The sequence below is a fragment of the Hemitrygon akajei genome, chromosome 23 (genome assembly GCF_048418815.1).
Source record: "Hemitrygon akajei chromosome 23, sHemAka1.3, whole genome shotgun sequence".
Classification (NCBI taxonomy): domain Eukaryota; kingdom Metazoa; phylum Chordata; class Chondrichthyes; order Myliobatiformes; family Dasyatidae; genus Hemitrygon; species Hemitrygon akajei.
The window spans coordinates 50084981-50106595 of record NC_133146.1 but is presented as its reverse complement, the minus strand read 5'-3'; the positions used below and the strand labels follow the sequence as shown (position 1 = coordinate 50106595).

At 42.2% G+C, this 21615-nt stretch overlaps 1 protein-coding gene across 1 annotated transcript in view; it reads right to left on the bottom strand.

The window, feature by feature from the left end:
• Nucleotides 1-19517, bottom strand: part of dhx32b (DEAH (Asp-Glu-Ala-His) box polypeptide 32b) — a 30201-nt gene extending 10684 nt beyond the window's left edge. The window contains exons 1-4 of the mRNA XM_073027597.1: nucleotides 18971-19517; nucleotides 10407-10600; nucleotides 6759-7143; nucleotides 453-698 (exon numbers count right to left, since the gene is read on the bottom strand). Of these exons, the coding sequence (XP_072883698.1) occupies nucleotides 453-698; nucleotides 6759-7143; nucleotides 10407-10600; nucleotides 18971-19249 (1104 nt within the window). The 5' untranslated portion in view covers nucleotides 19250-19517. The remainder of the gene's footprint in view (nucleotides 1-452; nucleotides 699-6758; nucleotides 7144-10406; nucleotides 10601-18970) is intronic.
• Between the last annotated feature and the right edge of the window lie 2098 nt (nucleotides 19518-21615).

Here is a 21615-nt window from a genome sequence, read left to right as displayed (position 1 = left end):
GGGTAACCTCCAACCTGGTGGCATGAATATAGATCTCTCCCTCTAGTATATAAAAAAAATCTCTCCCCCTCTCCTGAAGAAGGGTCTCGGCTCAAAACATTGACTATTTGTTCATTTCCATTTATGCTGCTGATTTGCTGAGTTCCTCCAGCACTGTCTTGGATTTCTAACATCTGCAGACTGTGTTTATGTAAAAATACAAATTAGATTTACTTAAAAAAGATGAAGCAATGCTATAGAAAACATCTGCTTGGGATGTAGGATCAGCGAACAAGATAACAAAAGATCTGTAAACATTCCACTTTGTGCTTCATTCCTCAATTCTCCTTTGTGATCCATTGCAAACAAAAAGTGAACATTTTGTCTGAAAAACTTTGTAAATGCTGAGTGACTGTATAACACCTTTTAACACATTTATTAAACAAAATCTGCTACAGAATCAATCTACTCACACTTCTTCTCTCCATGCCCACATCAATAACATACTTCACGTTTTCCATGTAAAGTAAAGACTTCCCCACACTTGTGGTCAATATCACTTTCCTTTTGTATCGTTTGCCATTCTGCTCCAACGTGTCACCTGGTCTGTCAAAAGACATTGTCCGCTCTGGGTCAAGAGAAATCGGCACTAGTTCTCCCAGCATCAGATGCTGTTTAGCAGTTTCTCGTTCAATAATCTTGTAGGCTTCATCAATTTCCTGAAGGTATATAAACAGATCTATTTAATCCAATGACTATGAGCAAAACTTAGTTTTTTTAAAATAAATTCAGTTCAATCGTACAGAACGATACTGAATTTGATTCAAATAATGCTTCTCCTCATCAGTTCTATGCTTAGTTTATTACAAACATCCAATTGTAGTGATAATGATACAAGACAAAGGAAAATCTTAAAAAAAAATAATTTTTAATTGAATTTTCAAATAGGTTACAGAAAGAAAAAAAGAAAATTATCAACCCTTCCCCCCCTAACATATCCCTATAGACAAAGGAAAATCTTCAGTGAGTCTGGCATAAGGGGATGCCACGGTCAGGGCAACACTATTACAGCTTGAGGTGTCGGAGTTTGGAGTTCAATTCCAATGTCGTCTGCAAGAAGTTTGTGCATCCTTCCTGTGAGCATGTGGATTTCCTTTACATGCTCCAGTTCAAAGAACTCTCACACTCCAAACAAGAAGTTGTGGAGGCCCCTGCAGAGATTTGTTTCATTGTTAGCTATTACTTAAGTTCTTAAAGATTTGGAGGTAGCTAACCTGGTTCAGTTGTTTAAAAAGGACAAAGCAGGGAACTACAGGCCAGTCAACCTGACGTCAGTAATGGGGAAATTATTGGGGGGAGTTCTGAGGGGCAGGATCTACTAGAATTTGGATAGGATGAGTTTGATTAGGAGAAGCCAGTATGACTTTGGGCATGGAAAGTCATGCTTGACAAAAAAAAAATCAGTTGTTTTTGAAGAGGTAGATGATTTGGTGCTAGATTTCTCTATTTTGACTTTAGTAAGTTCGTCAATAAAATCCCCCATTGTAGGCTTGCCTGGAAGGTTACATCCCAAGGAATTCAGGGACAGCTAATAAAGTGGCCTGGAGGAGGGAAGCTGAGAATGGTGGTGGAAGGTGGTTTCTCAGAATTGAGGTAGGTGACTAATGGTATGCTGCAACAGTCAGTGTTGGAACCCTTGTTATTCATGATAAACTGATCAGACAAGGTCTTTATTCCTTAGAATTAGGAGAATAAGAGGCACTTTATAGAAATAATTTAAATTATGAGAGTCATTGATAAGATAGACATCATTTCTCAAGGTAGGGAAGATCAAAATTACAGGACACAGAGTTAGGGTGAGAGGGGAAAGATTTAATAGTGATCTGAGGGGTAACTTTTTCATGTAATGGGTGGAGAATGTATGGAACAAGTAGTTGAGGAGGATACAATGGTATCATTTAAGAAGCACTAGGATAGGTACTTAGGAGGATGGGACTTGGAGGAATTTGGGCCAAATGCAAGAAATTGGGATCATTTGGTATGCATGGAGTTTTGGGATGAAGGGCCTATATTCAGAGTGCTCAGCTTTAAGAGATTTATCCTCTGTTTAACTATACAGCATGGAACAGGACCCTCCAGCCCAATGAACCGCACCTCTCTATTTCACAAGGCAATTTACAATGACCAATTAACCTACTAACTACCATTACTGATGTCAGGTTAACTGGCCTGTAGTTCCCTGGCATGTCCTTGCTACCCTTCTTAAACAACAGAACATTAATCTTTGAGAACTTCAGTAATGGCTGACAATGAAGGCTGCAAGGGCCCCCACAATTACTTCTCTAGCCTCCCACAAAATCTGAGGATACACTCGATCAGGCCCTGGGGACTTATTCACCTTAATGCATTGCAAGACTAGAAATACCACCTCCTACATATCACCTAATAATATGAAGGTTCTCCAAAACATCTCTACTTGGTTTCCTTATCTCTTTAGCAGCTGTGATTCCACCCCCCCCCCCCCCCCCCACACTCCTCAGTAAACATCAAGCAGAAACATTTGTTAGAAATCCTCCCACCTCCTGGAACTCAAGAGATCGGCAGCTCTGCCGATCAGAGGGGACCTAATCACTCCTTAATCACCTTTTTACGCTTACTATAGCTAGAGAATCTCTTGAGATTTTCCTTAAGCTTGCATGCCAGATCCATTTCATACCCTCCTGATTTCCCTCTCAAGAGTATTCTTTATCTTTTTATAGCCATCAAGGGATTTGCTCACCTCTGACCTCCTAAACCCAATATACTGTATGATTCCTTCTTTTTCTTGACCAGAGCCTTAATATCTTTCATTAGCTAAAGTTCCCTAAACTTGCCAGTTTACCTTTCACCCTAACAGGAACATGCTGCTCCTGGACACTTCCCATCACACTCTTAAAGTCCTTCCACTTTCCATTTGTTCCTTTCCCTTCATCTGAGATCACCAAATCAACCTCTGCTAGATGCTGTCTAATTCTCCTCCAAAATAGGCCTGCTCTAGTTTAGGACTCTAAGCCAGTAAGCCAGGGGGTCACCAACCTTTTTTGGACTGCGGACTGGTTTAATATTGACAATATTCAGAAGGCATTTGATAAGGTCCCATATAGGAGATTGGTGGGTAAGATCAAAGCTCATGGTATTGGGGGGGGGGGGGGGGGACATTGACATGGATAGAAAACTGGTTGGCAGATAGAAAGCAAAGGGTAGCGGTGAATGGGTGTTTCTCGGAATGGCAGGTGGTGACTAGTGGGGTGCCACAGGGTCCGTATTGGGACCACAGCTGTTTACGATTTACGTCAATGATTTAGATGAAGGCATTGAGAATAAAATCAGCAAATTTGCTGATGATACTAAGCTGGGTGGCAGTGTGACATGTGATGAGGATGTTAGGAGAATTCAGGGTGACTTGGATAGGCTGGGTGAGTGGGCAGATACTTGGCAGATGACGTTTAATGTGAATAAGTGTGAGGTTATCCACATTGGGAGTAAGAACAGGAAGGCAGATTATTATCTGAACGGTGTAGAGTTGGGTAAGGGAGAAATACAAAGAGATCTCAGAGTCCTTGTTCATCAGTCACTGAAGGTGAATGAGCAAGTGCAGCAGGCAGTGAAGAAGGCTAATGGAATGTTAGCCTTTATTACAAAGGGAATTGAGTACAAGAGCAAGGAAATCCTCTTGCATTTGTACAGAGCCCTGGTGAGACCACACCTGGAGTATTGTGTACAGTTTTGGTCTCCAGGGTTAAGGAAGGACATCCTGGCTGTAGAGGAAGTGCAGCGTAGATTCACGAGGTTAATTCCTGGGATGTCTGGACTGTCTTACGCAGAGGGGTTAGAGAGACTGGGCTTGTACACACTGGAATTAAGGAGATTGAGAGGGGATCTGATTGAAACATACAAGATTATTAAGGGATTGGACAAGATAGAGGCAGGAAATATGTTCCAGATGCTGGGAGAGTCCAGTACCAGAGGGCATGGTTTGAGAATAAGGGGTAGGTCATTTAGGACAGAGTTAAGGAAAAACTTCTTCTCCCAGAGAGTTGTGGGGGTCTGGAATGCACTGCCTCGGAAGGCAGTGGAGGCCAATTCTCTGGATGCTTTCAAGAAGGAGCTAGATAGGTATCTTATGGATAGGGGAATCAAGGGATATGGGGACAAGGCAGGAACCAGGTATTGATAGTAGGTGATCAGCCATGATCTCAAAATGGCGGTGCAGGCTCGAAGGGCTGAATGGTCTACTTCTGCACCTATTGTCTATTGTCTATATTCTTGCAGACCGGCCAACGGTGGGGTTGGGGGGTGGGGGGATGTTAATCACGACCGGAATACAGGTGATAAGTCAACAATGAGTCATTTGTAAGTGGCCAATAGACTCAATTTCATTTCTAAAAGGGCTTATCTAACAAATTTAATATTAAACACACAGCACATATTTTCTCACATGAATATAGTGATAAGTCAATTATGTCACTTATAAGTCAATAGCATCATAACATTTTAAGTAACATTTGGATATTAAACACACAGCGCATATTTTCCTCATATGAACATATAAAATCATTGCAACACACCAATATCGCTGAATCAGTGGGAGCCCTTGCCTTGTTTTCCTGCAACAAAACGGTCCCATTGTGGGCTGCGATACTCGAAGGGGGTTCCTTATGTCCAGTCTATTCCACAATTTAGTTTTCGTGGCTCTCAGCATTTGCTTCTGTCCTGCTTGCTCACGTTTTTTCTACTCAAGAAACTCAACGGGTTTGTCTTTAAGTGCAGGGTGCTTGGACTTAAGGTGCCGAAGCAGTTTTGAGGGCTTCCTTGCTTCGTTAGACAGCCTCCGGACCCGAACTCCAGCCTCCCACCCACCCGCCGCCAGATGCCTTGGCCAGGTGCGGCTGGTCGTGCGTCGGGCGAAAGGACAAGTTAAGGGCCAGAGGTCCCCGTGCTGGGGCCACGGCAGTCGCAGTCCAGAGAGTGCGATCAAGCGAGGAGGAGTGCGACAGGGTGCCCACCCCCCTTGTAGGTAGGTAGGCTTTAGAGGCGGCGCCCATCTGTCCGCGCTCCAGGCCAATAGTAACACCACTTCCCACCGGCCACGTGAGGCTGACGGTTACCCGAGGCCAAACAGTGATCCCTGGCGCGAGGGTATAACTGCACTTAGGTGACTGATGACCTCGTGGGCGTTCAAGTTCAACAGTGGGTGTGACAGGGAATGAGGAAAGGTGCAGCTGACTCATCGTTTCATATCGACAAATCATATGGGGATCACTGCTCTAAGCTGTAGACCTGCTCTATCCTTTTCCATCATTGTCTGAAAACTTATTGAATTATAGTCTCGAGAGCAGGGGTTCCCAACTCTTATTTGCGCCATGGACCAATACCATTAAGCAAGAAGTCCATGGACCCCAGGCTGGGAACCTCTGACTGCCACCTCAGCTGGTTGTTCTGCCTTATCTCCCAAGAAGAGATCCAGTATTGCACCCTCCCATTTAAGGCCTTCTAGATATTGATTCAATGAACACTTTTCACAAATATCATTTCATCCAGTCCCTGTGTGGTGCAATTGATGCCAGGGAAATTAAAATCTCTCACTAATAAAACCCTACTATTCTTACAATTCTCTATACACCAATTCCTCAAGTTCTCACTGACTACTGGGGGTGGGGGGAATCTATAATACAGTCCTAGAATGACCCTCCCATTCGTGTTTGTAAATTCCACCCATACAATCCCCCAAGAATATCATCTCGAAGTGCTGCTTATCAAAGAGGCTACGCCCCCTCCTGGAGGATCAGTGTTCCCAGAGCACCAGTGACACGGACGAAAACAGAAGAAATTGGACACATGGCAGCAGATATAAAATTGCACAGCAAACCTCCGAAGAACAAGGGATTAAACATTTCTGGTTGCATGCCATATTTGCGAACAACTTTGGATTACAAAGAAGTGGAGCAAGGTGAACAGGAAGTAGCTCCATTCTTCACAAGATGCGAGAAAACTGGATTAGCCGGTTTATATATTAGAAGAGACAAGTAATTTAGATGTTTATGTTCCTCAAGTAACCAGTGCAATAGCAATTGAAGGATCAGGAGCAATGATCAAAGTCAGATTTAATATCACCGACATACGCTGTGAAATTCGTCGTCTTTGCAACAGCAGTAGAAGCACGACACTTTACTGTACTAGTGACTCAGGTTCAATTCCCACCGTTGCCTGTAATGATTTTGTATGTTCTGCCCGTGACTGTGTGGGTTTCCTCCAGGTGCTCCAGTTTCCAAAGACATATGGTTATTAGATTCATTGGTCATTAAAAACTGTCCCGTGATTAGGCTAGGGTTAAATTGGGGGGTTGCTGAGCAGTGTGGCTCAAAGGGCCGGAAGGGCCTATTCCTCATTGTATCTCAATAAATAATTAAATGCAATACATAATAATAGAGAAATAAACTGAATTGCAGCAAATAATTAAATAAAATAAATAGTTCAAAAATAATTTTTTTAAAAAGTGAGGTAGAGCTTGTGGATTCAATGTCCACTCAGGACCTGAATCGAGTGTGTTTCACATGTAGTCTACATTCAATAAACCTGCATTTAAATGGATGAGACGCCATCACCTACAGTTAAACTCACTTCTGCTATTTGGTTCTCATGATGGTTTTGTTACTGCCATGCCAGTTGCGCGTTCAACAACATTTCTACTTTGTTAGCAGCAGGGTTTCAAGTGGGGGGAAAAAAAGCAAAAGGCTTACCTTTTTACAGGATAGAAAAATAGCAACATCACCCTTCTCCATTGTGCTGTGTATTTTAAACAACAGTCTAAGTGCTGAGAAGAAATAGTTTTCTTGTGGCATGCAGCTGTAAACAATTTCGAAAGGGCATCCAATGGGCTCCTCAGTCTCCACTTGTATTAGAGGGCCGTCACCATAATAGGTGTGCAGCTTACTGGACATGTGAGGGAAGGTTATTATAACAACCTTTAGTTCTGGTCTCTGTCTCACGAGGTCTTTCAGAAGACCCAGCAGCACATCTGTGGAAATGGTTCGTCTGTGCGTTTCATCCACAATGATAACTGCATAGTGTTCCAGAAGAGGGTTCGACATCATCTCCTGCAGGAGCATATCATCTGTGCTATACCTGAGACATAGGAGAATGTTATTTGGATGGCATGATTTGAACTTGCTTGAAGGATAAAACAAATCAGTTGAAGATCAGATTTTTTTCCCCCCCTAAAACTTCTCTTCATCCTCTAAGTCAGATGCATCAGTATTACAGTGGAGTAAAGGGAATTACAGAGGCGCAAGAAATGATCAGAAAAGAACACTGGCAGAGATGATGGCACAGCAGCAATGGCTGGAATATCTGGAAGCAATTCGGAAGGCACGGGAGAGACATCCCAAAGAAGAAGTAGCATTCTAAAAAAAATAAAAAATGACACAACCCTGGCTAACAAGTGAAGTCAGAGCCAAAATAAAAGCCAAAGAGAGGGCATACAACTGAGCAAAAATTAGTGGAAAGCCAGAGGATTGGGAAGCTTTTGAAAACCAACAGAAGGCAACTGAAAAAGTCATTGAGATAAAGATGGAACATGAAAGTAAGCTAGCCAATTATATTAAAGAGGACACCAAAAGTTTCTTCAGATACATGAAGTGTAAAATGAAGGTGAGAGTGGACCACTTGAAAATGATGCTGGAGAGGGAGTAATGGGGGATAACAAAACAATGGATGAATGGAATAAGCACTTGGTATCAGTCTTCATTGCAGAAGACATGCAGTACGGTGGAAGTTCCAAGTGTCAGGGGTCATGAAGTGTGTGAAGTTACCGTAACAAGAGAAAATGTTCTTGGAAAACAAAAAGACCTGAAGGAAGATAAATCACCTGGACCAAATGGTGTACACCCCAAGGTTCTGAAAGAGGTGGCTACGAAATTATGGAGACAATAGTAATGATCTCTCAAGAGTTACTAGATTCTGGAATGGTTCCAGACAAATGGAAAATTGCAAATGTCATTCCACTCTTCAAGAAGGGAAAGAGGCAGAAAGAAAGGAAACTATAGGCCAGTTAGTCTGACCTCAATGGTAGCAAAGATGTTGGAGTTGACTATGAAGGATGAGGTCTCAGGATACTTGGAGGCACATAATAAAATGGGAAGATCTTGCCTGATAAATCTGTTGGAATTCTTTGAAGAAAGAAGCAGGATAGACAAAGGAGAATCAGTTGATGTTGTATACTTGTATTTTCAGAAGTCCTTTGACAAGGTGCCACACATAAGGCCACTTAATAAGCTGTGAGCCCATGGTATTACAGGAAAGATTCTAGCACGGACAAAGCAGTGGATGATCGGCAGGAAGCAAAGAGTGGGAATAAAGAGAACCTTTTCTGGCTGGCTGCCAGTGTCTAGAGATGTTCCATGGGGGGGTGGGGGGGACTGTGTTGGGACCAATTACTTTTACATTACATGTCAATGATTTGGATGATGGAATTGATGGCTTTGTTGCAAAGTTTGCAGATGATATGAAAATAGGTGGAGGAGCAGATGGTTTTGAGGAAGTAGAGAGGCTACAGAAGGACTTGGACAGATTAGGAGAATGGGCAAAGAAATGGCAGATGGAATACAGTGTCAGGAAGTGTATGAACATGCAATTTGGTAGATGAAATGAAAGGGCCGACTATTTTCTAAATGGGGAGAATATACAAAAGAACAGGTGCAAAAGGGACTCGGGAGTGCTTCTGAAGGATTCCGTAAAGGTTAATATGCAGGTTGAGTCTGTGGTGAGGAAAGCAAATGCAAGGTTAGCATTCATTTCAAGAGGACTGATATATAAAAGCAAGGATGTAATGTTGAGACTTTATAAAGCACTGGTGAGGCCTCACTTGGAGTATTGTGAGTAGTTTTGGGCCCTTTATCCCAGTGAAGATGCGCTGAAACTAGAAAGGGTTCAAAGGAGGCTCATGAAAATGATTCCAAGATTGAATGGTTTATCATACTAAAGGCATTTGATGGCTCTGGGCCTGTATTTGCTGGAATTCAGAAGAATGAGCAGTGACCTCGTTGGAACTTATTGAATGGTGAAAGGCCTTGAAAGAGTGGAAGTAGAGAGTCTAAGATCAGAGGACACAGCCTCTGAATAGAGGGGCATCCTTTTAGAACAGAGATGAGGAGGAATTTCTTTAGCCAGAGAGTGGAGAATCTGTGGAATTCTTTGGCACAGGCGGCTGTGGAGGCCAAAAGCCTTTATGTATATTTAAGGCAGAGGTTGATAGATTCTTGACTGGTCAGGGCATGAAGGGATATGGAGAGATGGCTGGAGATTGGGGCAGAGAGGAAAATTGGATCAGTCTTGATGAAATGGTGGAGCAGACTTGATGGACCAGATGAAGCTCCTATATCTTATGGTCTTATGTAAAGCACATTTTTCATGTTTGACGGGATCCCATGACAGAGACCACAGATGTCAATGAATTGAAATTATTCCTGACATGCTAATTCAGTTAACAACCTTGCCTAGAAATGTGAGGAGAGGCAGTACAGAGAATTGTATTTTGCATTTATATTTGGGTCGTATGGATAGAAGGAAAATCTCTTCCCCTGGAACAGAGAGATGGAAGTAATCGACCCTCATTCCCTTGGCTTCTCCAGTTCTTCTTAAGGAGCTATTTAAAAATAGAGATCTGATATCAAGTAACCTGTCTTGTGGGATGAGGAATAATTCACAGCCTATTCAAATGCAAATGAAAGTAAAAAAACAAAAAAAATAGCACGGAGTGACAGGAAACGAGAAGTTATATTTTTAATCATGATTTTCTGTGCCATAAATTTTCTATTTAATTATCATAAACAGATATAAAGTTACATATAATTGTGTCAATAAAGTATGAGGTTAAATTGTGAAAGTATTATTCTATAGTCACGCCATTGGTTTAGAATTTCCATACAAGATATAATCCTTCACAAAATGTTAATGTGGATTCTAAAGTTATAAATATAAGTTATTATTTGGATGTTTGCAGCATGGACTATCCATACATTAGATATGTATGGATATATACATTAGACCCATACAGGTTTGGACAGGTATCTCTGACTTTTAAAAAAAAGCTATCTTAAATCAACCCATGTATTTATGAAACACTTAATTTACTACCTGAATCTGTTAAATTATATCCAATCTTTTGTTCAAATTTAGATTTCCTTTAACTTACTCTCCTCCTGCTCATCATTGTCACTCTGTCTTTCATTAACAATGGACTCTATTGTTATTCCTTGTAAAATGTAACGTAATTGCTACGGAGCAGCATAGCTGCTTAAAAAGAGGCATGCAGCTGCAGTCCCCACTTAGTGTTGTGTTTGAGTGATGGTTGCACAAAGGTCACCATAAGTAGACAGAAGCACACAAACCTCAGGATAGTTTCATTCATGCAGCAGTTTTCATACGGGATTACGTAGCCCACTTCGTGCCCTATGTTGACATCCATCTCATCTGCCACACGAAGAGCAAGGTCAACAGCTGTCTGCTTGTGTGTCTGTGTGCACACAACAACCCCATGCTGATACCTGGAGGAAAAACAATACTCGGCACACCACTGCGGAATCTGCAGAAGATAAAGGAAACAATCGTGACCACCATAGGCTTTGAATACAATGCTTCAGCATAGCATGCTTGGGCAACTAAACCCAGACTTAGATATTAAATAGTTGTCAGAACTGACAAAATGCTAAGCAATAAACATTTGAATTATGTTAATTTGGATGCACTCATTGTCAATACGTACTTAAGTAAATACCTATTCATGATGGTTGTTGTTGTCGTCCCTTTCTGCACCTTGTGGCGTATCAGGCAACAACCTTGCCGTTTGTTTTTCTTTCCCTCCACAAGGTAGAGTTGCCAGCTCAGTGCTCAACCCAGCATGGATGAAAAGCGTGTGAGGAGCCGGCTGGATTCGAACCTGGGACCACTCGCTTTGAAGTCCCATGCGGATGTCACAATACCACCGGTCAGAATGGCAGGCAGTGACTAGTGGGGTACCGCAAGGCTCAGTGCTGGGACCCCAGTTGTTTACAATATATATTAATGATTTAGACGAGGGAATTAAATGCAGCATCTCCAAGTTTGCGGATGACACGAAGTTGGGCGGCGGTGTTAGCTGTGAGGAGGATGCTAAGAAGATGCAGGGTGACTTGGATAGGTTAGGTGAGTGGGCAAATTCATGGCAGATGCAACTTAATGTGGATAAATGTGAGGTTATCCACTTTGGTTGCAAGAACAGGAAAACAGATTATTATCTGAACGGTGGCCGATTAGGAAAAGGGGAGATGCAACGAGACCTGGGTGTCATTGTACACCAGTCATTGAAGGTGGGCATGCAGGTACAGCAGGCGGTGAAAAAGGCAAATGGTATGTTGGCATTCATAGCAAAAGGATTTGAGTACAGGAGCAGGGAGGTTCTACTGCAGTTGTACAAGGCCTTGGTGAGACCGCACCTAGAGTATTGTGTGCAGTTTTGGTCCCCTAATCTGAGGAAAGACATTCTTGCCAAAGAGGGAGTACAAAGAAGGTTCACCAGATTGATTCCTGGGATGGCAGGAATTTCATATGAAGAAAGACTGGATCGACTAGGCTTAATCTCACTGGAATTTAGAAGATTGAGGGGGGATCTTATTGAAATGTATAAAATTCTAAAGGGATTGGACAGGCTAGATGCAGGAAGATTGTTTCCGATGTTGGGGAAGTCCAGCATGAGGGGTCACAGTTTAAGGATAAAGGGGAAGCCTTTTAGGACCGAGACGAGGAAAAACTTCTTCACACAGAGAGTGGTGAATCTGTGGAATTCACTGCCACAGGAAACAGTTGAGGCCGGTTCATTGGCTATATTTAAGAGGAAGTTAGATATGGCCCTTGTGGCTAAAGGGATCAGAGGGTATGGAGAGAAAGCAGGTACAGGGTTCCGAGTTGGATGATCAGCCATGATCATTCTGAATGGCGGTGCAGGTTCGAAGGGCCGAATGGCCTACTCCTGCACCTATTTTCTATGTTTCTATGTTTCTATAGATGATGGTTAGCTTGGAAATAAAATGTATCTGTAGAAAGCTCCCTAAATCACTTAGATCCATCATTTTATTTTTAAAACGGATCAGTGATTAAAATCATAGTGCTGTAATGAATGCTGTAATTCAGCATGTGCTGCAGTAGTCCTGGACTTGTGATTTTGACAGCGATGTTAGATGTACAATGAACAGTCTTATTATACTATGAGCTAACTTGCTGTTCCAGTTCGAATTCCTGCAAAACTCAAACCCAAATAAATCTCCTACGGTTCTCCTTATCATCGTTTTCATTTATCAAAACATTCTTTAGGTTTTATTGTTGGCCATTTTAGACAATAGACAGTAGGTGCAGGAGTAGGCCATTCAGCCCTTCTAGCCAGCACCGCCATTCACTGTGATCATGGCTGATCATACACAATTAGTACCCCGTTCCTGCCCTCTCCCCATATCCCTTGACCCCGCTATCTATAAGAGCTCTATCTAACTCTCTCTTGAAAGCATCCAGAGACTTGGCCTCCACTGCCTTCTGGGGCAGAGCATTCCACATATCCACCACTCTCTGGGTGAAAAAGTTTTTCTGCATCTCTGTTCTAAATGGCCTACCCCTTAATCTTAAACTGTAGCCTCTAGTTCTGGACTCACCCATCAGCGGGAACATGCTTCCTGCTCCAGTGTGTCCAATCCCTTAATAATCTTATATGTTTCAATCAGGTCCCCTCTCATCCTTCTAAATTCCAGTGTATACAAGCCCAGTCGCTCCAATATTTCAACATATGACAGTCCCGCCATTCCGGAAATTAACCTTGTGAACCTACGCTGCACTCCCTCAATAGCAAGAATGTCCTTCCTCAAATTTGGAGACCAAAACTGCACACAATACTCCAGGTGGGGTCTCACCAGGGCCCTGTACTGCTGCAGAAGGACCTCTTTATTCCTATACTCAATTCCTCTTGTTATAAAAGCCAGCATGCCATTAGCTTTCTTCACTGCCTGCTGTACCTGCATGCTTGCTTTCATTGACTGATGTACAAGAACACCTAGATCTCATTGTACTTCCCCTTTTCCTAACTTGACTCTGTTTAGATAGTAATCTGCCTTCCTGTTCTTGCCACCAAAGTGGATAACCTCACATTTATCCACATTAAACTGCATCTGCCATACATTTGCCTACTCACCTAGCCTGTCCAAGTCACCCCGCATTCTCATAACATCCTCCGGACATTTCACACTGCCACACAGCTTTGAGTCATCAGCAAATTTGCGAATGATACTTTTAATCCCTTCATCTAAATCATTAATGTATATTGTAAACAGCTGTGGTCCCAGCACCGAACCTTGCGGTACCCCACTGGTCATTTCCTGCCATTCCGAAAGGGACCCGTTAATCACTACTCTTTGTTTCCTGTCAGCCAGCCAATTTTCAATCCATGTCAGTACTCTGCCTCCAATACCATGTGCCCTAATTTTGCTCACTAATCTCCTATGTGGGACTTTATCAAAAGCTTTCTGGAAGTCCAGGTACACTACATCCACTGGCTGTCCCTTGTCCATTTTCATAGTTACATCCTCAAAAAACTCCAGAAGATTAGTCAAGCATACCTTCGTAAATCCATGCTGATTCGGACTGATCCTTCTACTGCTATCCAAATGTGTCATAATTTCCTCTTTTATAATTGACTCCAGCATCTTTCTCACCACTGACATCAGGCTAACCGGTCTATAATTCCCTGTTTTCTCACTCCCTCCTTTCTTGAAAAGTGGGACAACATTAGCCACCCTCCAATCCGCAGGAACTGATCCTGAATCTATAGAACATTGAAAAATGATTACCAATGTGTCCACGATTTCTAGAGCCACCTCCTTAAGTACCCTGGGATGCAGACCATCAGGTCCTGGGGACTTATCAGCCTTCAGACTCAGTCTACCCAACACCGTTTCTTGCCTAATATAAATTTCCTTCAGTTCATCCATTACCCTAGTTCCTTTGGCCACTATTACATGTGGGAGATTGTTTGTGTCTTTCCTAGTGAAGACAGATCCAAAGTACCTGTTCAACTCATCTGCCATTTCCTTGTTCCCCATAATAAATTCACCTGTTTCTGTCTTCAATGGCCCAATTTTGGTCTTAACTATTTTTTTGCTATTCACATACCTAAAGAAGCTTTTACTATCCTCCTTTATATTCTTGGCTAGTTTACCTTCATACCTCATTTTTTCTTGGCGTATTGCCTTTTTTGTTATCTTCTGTTGCTCTTTAAAAGCTTCCCAGTCCTCCGGTTTCCCACTCAACTTTGCTATGTTATACTTCTTCTCTTTTATTTTTATACTGCCCTTTACTTCCCTCGTCAGCCACAGCCACCCCTTACTCCCCTTAGGATTTTTCTTCCTCTTTGGATTGAACCGATCCTGCACCTTCTGTATTATTCCCAGAAATACCCGCCATTGTTGTTCCACTGTCTTTCCTGCTTGGGTATTGTTCCATTGAACTTTGGTCAGCTCCTCTCTCATAGTTCAATAGTTCCCTTTGTTCAACTGTAATACTGACACATCCAATTTTCCCTTCTCCTTCTCAAATTTTAGGTTAAAACATTTCATATTATGGTCACTACCTCCTAATGGCTCCTTTACCTTGAGACTCCGATCAAATCTGGTTCATTGCACAACACCAAATCTAGAATTGCCTTCTCTCTGGTAGGCTCCAGTACAAGCTGTTTTAAGAATCTGTCTTAGAGGCACTCCACAAACTCCCTTTCTTGGGGTCCAGTATCATTCTGAATCTCCCAGTCTACCTGCATGTTGAAATCCCCCGTGACAACTGTGTCATTACCTTTGCGACATGCCAATTTTAACTCTTCATTCAACTTACACCCGACATTCAGACTACTGTTTGGGGACCTGTAGGTAACTCCCATTAGGGTCTTTGTACCCTTAGAATTTCTCAGTTCTATCCATACTGACTCTACATCCCCTGATTCTATGTCCCCCCCCTCGCAAGGGACTGAATATCATTCCTCACCAACAGAGCCACTCCACCCCCTCTGCCAGTCAGTCTGTCCTTTTGATTAGATGTATATCCTTGAATATTCATTTCCCAGGCCCTGGCCAGGGAAGCTATATTAATATTTGTTACTTTTACAATATTACTCTGCTTCTCTTTAACTTTTGGAGTTATTCTGTTCTCAAGTCTTTATTCTCTTCTCTCTCCACCTCCCTACACCATAATAGATTTTTAAGTTACCTCAAAAGTTTAAAAATAAACTTTCAAAAGTTACTGAAAAGTTGTGAAGCCATCAATATGCAAAATATATTCTGATAAGAGTAGGATATGGCAAAAATTCACAGATCTGTATTCCATGCATATTCTTTGTTAAGCTGAAGAATGAAATTTATATCACAAGGTATAAAATAATGAAGCTTCCTTTACTTAGATTGATTTTTGTAAACATACTTTCAATTTCCTTTATAAAAGGAAAGGAAATTCTAGGAGTGCAAAACACATGCAGAACAAGGAAAAGTCTAGTTGAAAAGAAAAACTTACTCACTCTCATACCTGGTCCTCTCAAATCACCTAAAATTCAAAAAACCTGCAGGTGATAAAAATTCTGAAATAAAAACAGCTGTGGAGTGAGAAACAGAATTAGCACTTCATGCCAATGATCTTTTATCACAATCTAAGATGCCAACTGATTCCCCCTCTATGTGCCCTGTTTTATTTCTGTACTTCTTTCTTCTCATTCCTTCCTGACTCTCTTTATATCATGAGAACAGGGTTCCACAGGATTATAGATGTTGTTAGCATGCTTCCAGCATTGTTTGTGACTGATAATCAACCTCTGAATTCTCCCAGATCTTTAAAATCATTTTGGGAAAGGAAATGTTAAGCAGGTGCTACACCTTGCCCAAGGGTGACCTGCAGGGTAGGTGAGGGAAGGGGCACCTTACACCTGTGGGAGAGATGTATCTCCACCTGAATGGTAAAAACCAAAATATCTAATACTAGTCATTAAGATGGATCTAATCATATAAATGTTTTCATGATAAAAGTGTCAATAGGAATTTAGTAAATAGCTTGCTTTTGAATGGAGCATTGCTACAGTTTGATAATGTTTTTAAAAAATACAGCAGAGGCAAGTAAATAATTGAGTTCTGTGTGTATATTACGAACATGGGATATGTGTTACATTTAACAGAAAACTATGTCAAAACTAAATTCCATTAATAGTCACAGAAAAGCAAGAAACAGCAAATACAGGAAATGTAAAATGTAAACAAAATGTTGCAAACACCGAGCAAGTCAGGCGGCATCAATGGAAAGAAAAGGAGAATTAAGAAAAAAGTTACAAATTGAAATGATTTGTTTCACAGAAAAGGTGCAAATGGGAGAAGGGAAAATCAAAGGAGTTGATGTTTGCAGTAGGTTGGAGACCAACAAAACTGAATGACACTAAAAGTGTTGGTGCTGGGGGGGGGGGGGGGGGGGGGGGGAAGAGATGAAGAGAGTGAAAGTTTATTAATCACAAGTCACTTTCCAGAGGAGATACGAAGGAAGAAAAAGGAAGTAAAGAAAGAGAAAAATCAATGCTATAATGGTGAAGCACCAAACACTATTTCTGGAAATAAATGAAAATGATAGAAATACTTCGTGTGTTAGGCAGCACCAGTGATCCTTTGCTTCTTTCTTGAACAGAGGCAAAGACCCACCCCTTCCACCAACCTTCCTAATCCTGGCTGAATTTATTCTCACCTTTAACTTCTCCTCAAAATACAGTTGAACAGTCACATTGTGAGACCAACCCACATTTATTTTTTACTCTATATTTTCTTTTAGCATAGAAAGAAGGCATTAAGCCTGTGCCGGCTTTTACAGCAATACCATCAGTTCCATTCCCTGATTTATTTCCCTATAATAATCATCTCCATTTTTCAGTCTCCCTTACTCACCTCTTTATCTCAATACACCCATGACTGCACTGATGTTGCTTCCTGTTCTCATGTGAACTCGTAAGAACTTTCTTCACCTGTATTGCCAATTTCCACCCCGCTCTCCTTTTTATGTCAATTTCTGACTTTGCCCATTTCTTACTATCTTCATATAAGGGAACAGACTAACAGCAGAAAGCTCATGCAAAACCTCAGGCTCTTGGTATTCTTGATTACACCTCCTCCCATCTCAATTTCCACACAGAAAAATACTAGGCACAGTATTTTCTCAAAGGTGAGAGATTGAAAGGGGATGATTTTGAATCACTGGTGCTCAAACCAATAAAAGCAAACAGGCAGATAGAAAATCCAATTAGGAAGGCAAATTGCCAGGTGTTTAGGTGGAGACATCTTGCACCAATTATAAGACCCTGATGGGATTGAGAATACTGCATATACTCTATGTCCAGAGGGAAGCGTGTCCTTGTGATGGAATGAGCATTGCAAAGTTTAGCCCTAGCATGGCTTTGAGTCCACTGTGAATGACAGGTCTCGGCTATTTCCACTCTCACATGCCTCTTCTACCAGTAACCTTCTATCTCACTAACCTCCACCTTGAGTGAATTATAAAGCATATAATAAACCAGAAAAATCTTTCCCTCCTATCCAACCTTCCAACGGAGCTGCTGCCACTGTTCGTTCACCCTTGTGTCTCCAACACCCTTCTCACACCACCTTCCATGAAGCGCAGCACGTGCCCTGGTGCCTCTTTACTTCCCATCATCCAGGGACTCAAAACCACATTCGAGGTGAAGCCGCTGGCTATTCCAATTCAGTGCCCTCCCCTGTGGTCACCGTGACATTTGGAGAAACCAAATACAGGTTGGGCACCCACGTTATAGGTCACCTCCAATGAGTCCACAAGGGTGGTCATCAGCTTTCACTTCCTGTCCTTTGGATCCTCCACCCTCTCTCACTCTGCCCTTCCCCAACAAAGCCCAACATAACATCCAGGAACATTATTTGATCGTCCAACAGTGCTAAACAACACATACTAAATTCAATATTGAATTCCCACATTCTCAAAAGAGATCCCATTTGCACTGTTAACAGGTAGCAAGTATTATTCTGTAAACAATTTGCAAGATCTAAGTAAATTACCAGCAAATTATTTGACTATTGAAAGTTGAAAGATGGAGTGAATGAGAAAAGGATATTTTCTATAGTCTAAAACCAGAGGGTGCAATCTCAGAATAGAGGGACATACATTTAGAACAGAGATGAGGAGAAATTTCTTTAGCTAGAGGATGGTGAATCTGTAGAATTTTTTGCTGCAGGTGGCTGTGAAGGCCAGGGCATTGAGTGTATTTAAAGCAGAGACTGACAGGTTCTTGATTAGACCAGGGTTATAGGAAGAAGTTAGGGTTCAAAGGGAAATGGATCAGCTATGATCAAATGGCGGAGCAGGCTCGATGGGCCGAATGGCCTAATTCTGCTCCAATGTCTCATGGTTCTAAGTTTTAAAAAAGTACCATAGTTTAGTTTTAGGTCAGTGGAAAGGAATTTCTGAAAAAAAAAAGGATTTGTTTAATCATGATCAATCAGCTTGTTCACATCATAAACAAAGCACACAACAGACATTGTGTTCCCTTCTCTATCAGAGTTACTCTAATTCCGGGCTTTAAAATAAGGCAAGGGCAGCAGAAAATGTAATTCTGTGTTGGAGTATTTACACATGCTAGCTTGGACCCATTCCTCTACTGTCGAGGGCGTTTGCGCTTCGCTGCTTCTTCAAGTTACTGAATAGATAAACCTTTGAAAGTATTGGCGCCTTTTTCAAAACAGTGTGATACCACGCAGTGGGATAATAACTTAAAGCCAGCCGCCACTTACATCAGCATCCCTGCCCCCGCACAGACTACACACTTGCAACCTGCCAGGACTATTAAGCGAGCGTTTAATTTCGACGCAACGGCAGTTACTTTGGTCATTCCTACCTGACTGCTTTTGCCGATGCACGCTTCTCCAGATAGGATGATAAAGTTATTGCCTATCAAACTCGACATGAAGACGTCCTTAGCTTCCCACACCGGTAGCTTTTTCCTTTCCTGCAGGAGTTTGTAATATCGAGATGAATAAGGCAGCCCATCAAAGGGGTTCATCTCCAGGTCCATGTCACAGGGTAACATTTCATCCCCATTGTCGGATCCAAATTCCTGCGGGCAGCTTTGCCTGGTGCTGTCCTGCTTAGCAGTGCACAGTTCGAGAGCAGCCATACCAGCGCCAGTCAGCACAAAGAGGGCCAAGCAGACGGCGAGCAAACCTCCACTTCACTCCGTGGCTGATACCTGGCCCTACAATGAGATGACGGTCCACTCCAGACGCACCCCACAGCTTCACCCCTTCCGCCTGTTTCCCCAACGCTCATCTGAAAACCAAATCAGTATCTCTTGAAAATCAACTGTTTAAAGACTTGGATAAGAGAAAGCGGTTCCTGTGACCATCTCTTTTCGTTCCACGCTGCTCGATGTTCCCTGCTATCCCAGCCCACGTGTCGGGTTATTGATCGACTTTGAAAAGCCCTGGCTAAACGAGGAAGTATTGTGCAGAATAATACGGTCATGTGGCCACTTAATCGCTTGACAATAAGGGCCGGGGATTGCTTGTTGGAATCTGCAGAGTATGGAAATTCTAATGGGTCTCTTAGAAACCGACTGCACAAACACATCTGCCACAGAACCGGCTGGTCTCAACCCTGAAAGCAACGCCAATTATAACCCACCCTCTGGTTGATTTGAATGTGAATGGGATCAGATTTAATTGTTATTTTCGCGCTGTCCGAACGGACGCTGAACTGTGGCTGCTTTTCCCTACCCAGAGAGTAAACCTACACGAAGTGGTAGTCACCAGCTAAAGTTTCTTTTAGTTTCTTTCCCTCCAGTGAACAATGAAAGTAGCATTGCGATTTCAGAACAAGTCTCATTAATGTGTGTACGCGAAAGTATAAAAGAAATACAGATTTGCTGGAAATCTAAACTAAAAAAAAACTGAAAATGCTGGGAATTGGTAAAACAGGCAGCACCTGTGGGAAGAGAAACAGCGAACTGTTCAAGTAGAGCTTTTGTCAGATATCTATATATGGCACGTTTGTCTAATTAATGAAAATATGCTCTATTATCAACCTACGACAATCTTAATTTTATTTTCTTACGCAAGAAATCAAGTTGCAGTCATCATCATCATCATTATGTACCCTGTGGTATGATGTGGGTGATCATGACCATGATTATACTTGGCAAATTTTCTGTAAAAGTGGTTTGCCTTCACCTTCTTCTGGGCAGAGTCTTTACAAGATGCATGACCCCAGCCATCATCAATAGTCTTCAGAGATTGTCTCCCTGGCGTCAGTGGTCGCATAACCTCAGCGATACGCACCAGCTGCTCCACTATCTGCTCCCATGGCTTCATGTGACCCTGGTCAGGGGGCTAAGCAGGTGCTAAAGGGGGCAACCCTTGCCCAAGGGTGATCTGTGGGCTAATAACCATATAACAATTACAGCACGGAAACAGGCCATCTCGGCCCTTCTAGTCCGTGCCCAACACTTACTCTCACCTAGTCCCACTGGCCCGCACTCAGCCCATAACCCTCCATTCCTTTCCTGTCTATATACCTATCCAATTTTACTTTAAATGACAATACCGAACCTGCCTCTACCACTTCTACTGGAAGCTCATTCCACACAGCTACCACTCTCTGAGTAAAGAAATTCCCCCTTGTGTTACCCTTAAACTTTTGCCCCCAAACTTTCAACTCATGTCCTCTTGTTTGAATCTCCCCTACTCTCAATGGAAAAAGCCTATCCACGTCAACTCTATCTATCCCCCTCATAATTTTAAATACCTCTAGAGGGAAGAGGGTAGAGGGAAGGAGCAGCTTGCACCTCCTCTAGCAGAGACGTATTTCCACCTTCACTTCCCATAAGTTGCAGTATTTACTTAAAATAAATAATTAAAAAATCGTGCATCATCTGCACCAGTCTACACGCCAACAAGGACATACTGTATACACAAAGGTGCTGGAAACAGGGAGCAATATCATGAAAGATCCCATCCATCCTGCTTATGGACTGTTCATCCCACTCCCATCAGAGAAGTCTAAACAGCATCCATGCCAGGACCACTATACTCTAAAACAATGATCTCTTCACAATGTCAGGCTGATCAACTACACCCCACCACCACAATGTATACATTAGCCAGCGTCAGATTATGTACATGCAATTAGTCTATGTATATAACAGTTGTGCATTGTGTTTTAAAGGATTGCTTTTATATTTACAAGTCAAGTCAAGTCAATTCTTATTGTCATTTCAACCATAACTGCTGGTACAGTGCATAGTAAAAATGAGACAACGTTTTTCAGGACCATGGTGTTACATGACACAGTACAAAAGAACTGGACTGAACTACGTAATAAAAAAAAACACAGAGAAAGCTACATTAGACTACAGACCTACACTGGACTGCATAAAGTGCACAAAAAAACAGTGCAGGCATTACAATAAATAATAAACAGGACAGTAGGGCAAAGTGTCAGTCCAGGCTTCGGGTATTGAGGAGTCTGATAGCTTGGGGGAAGAAA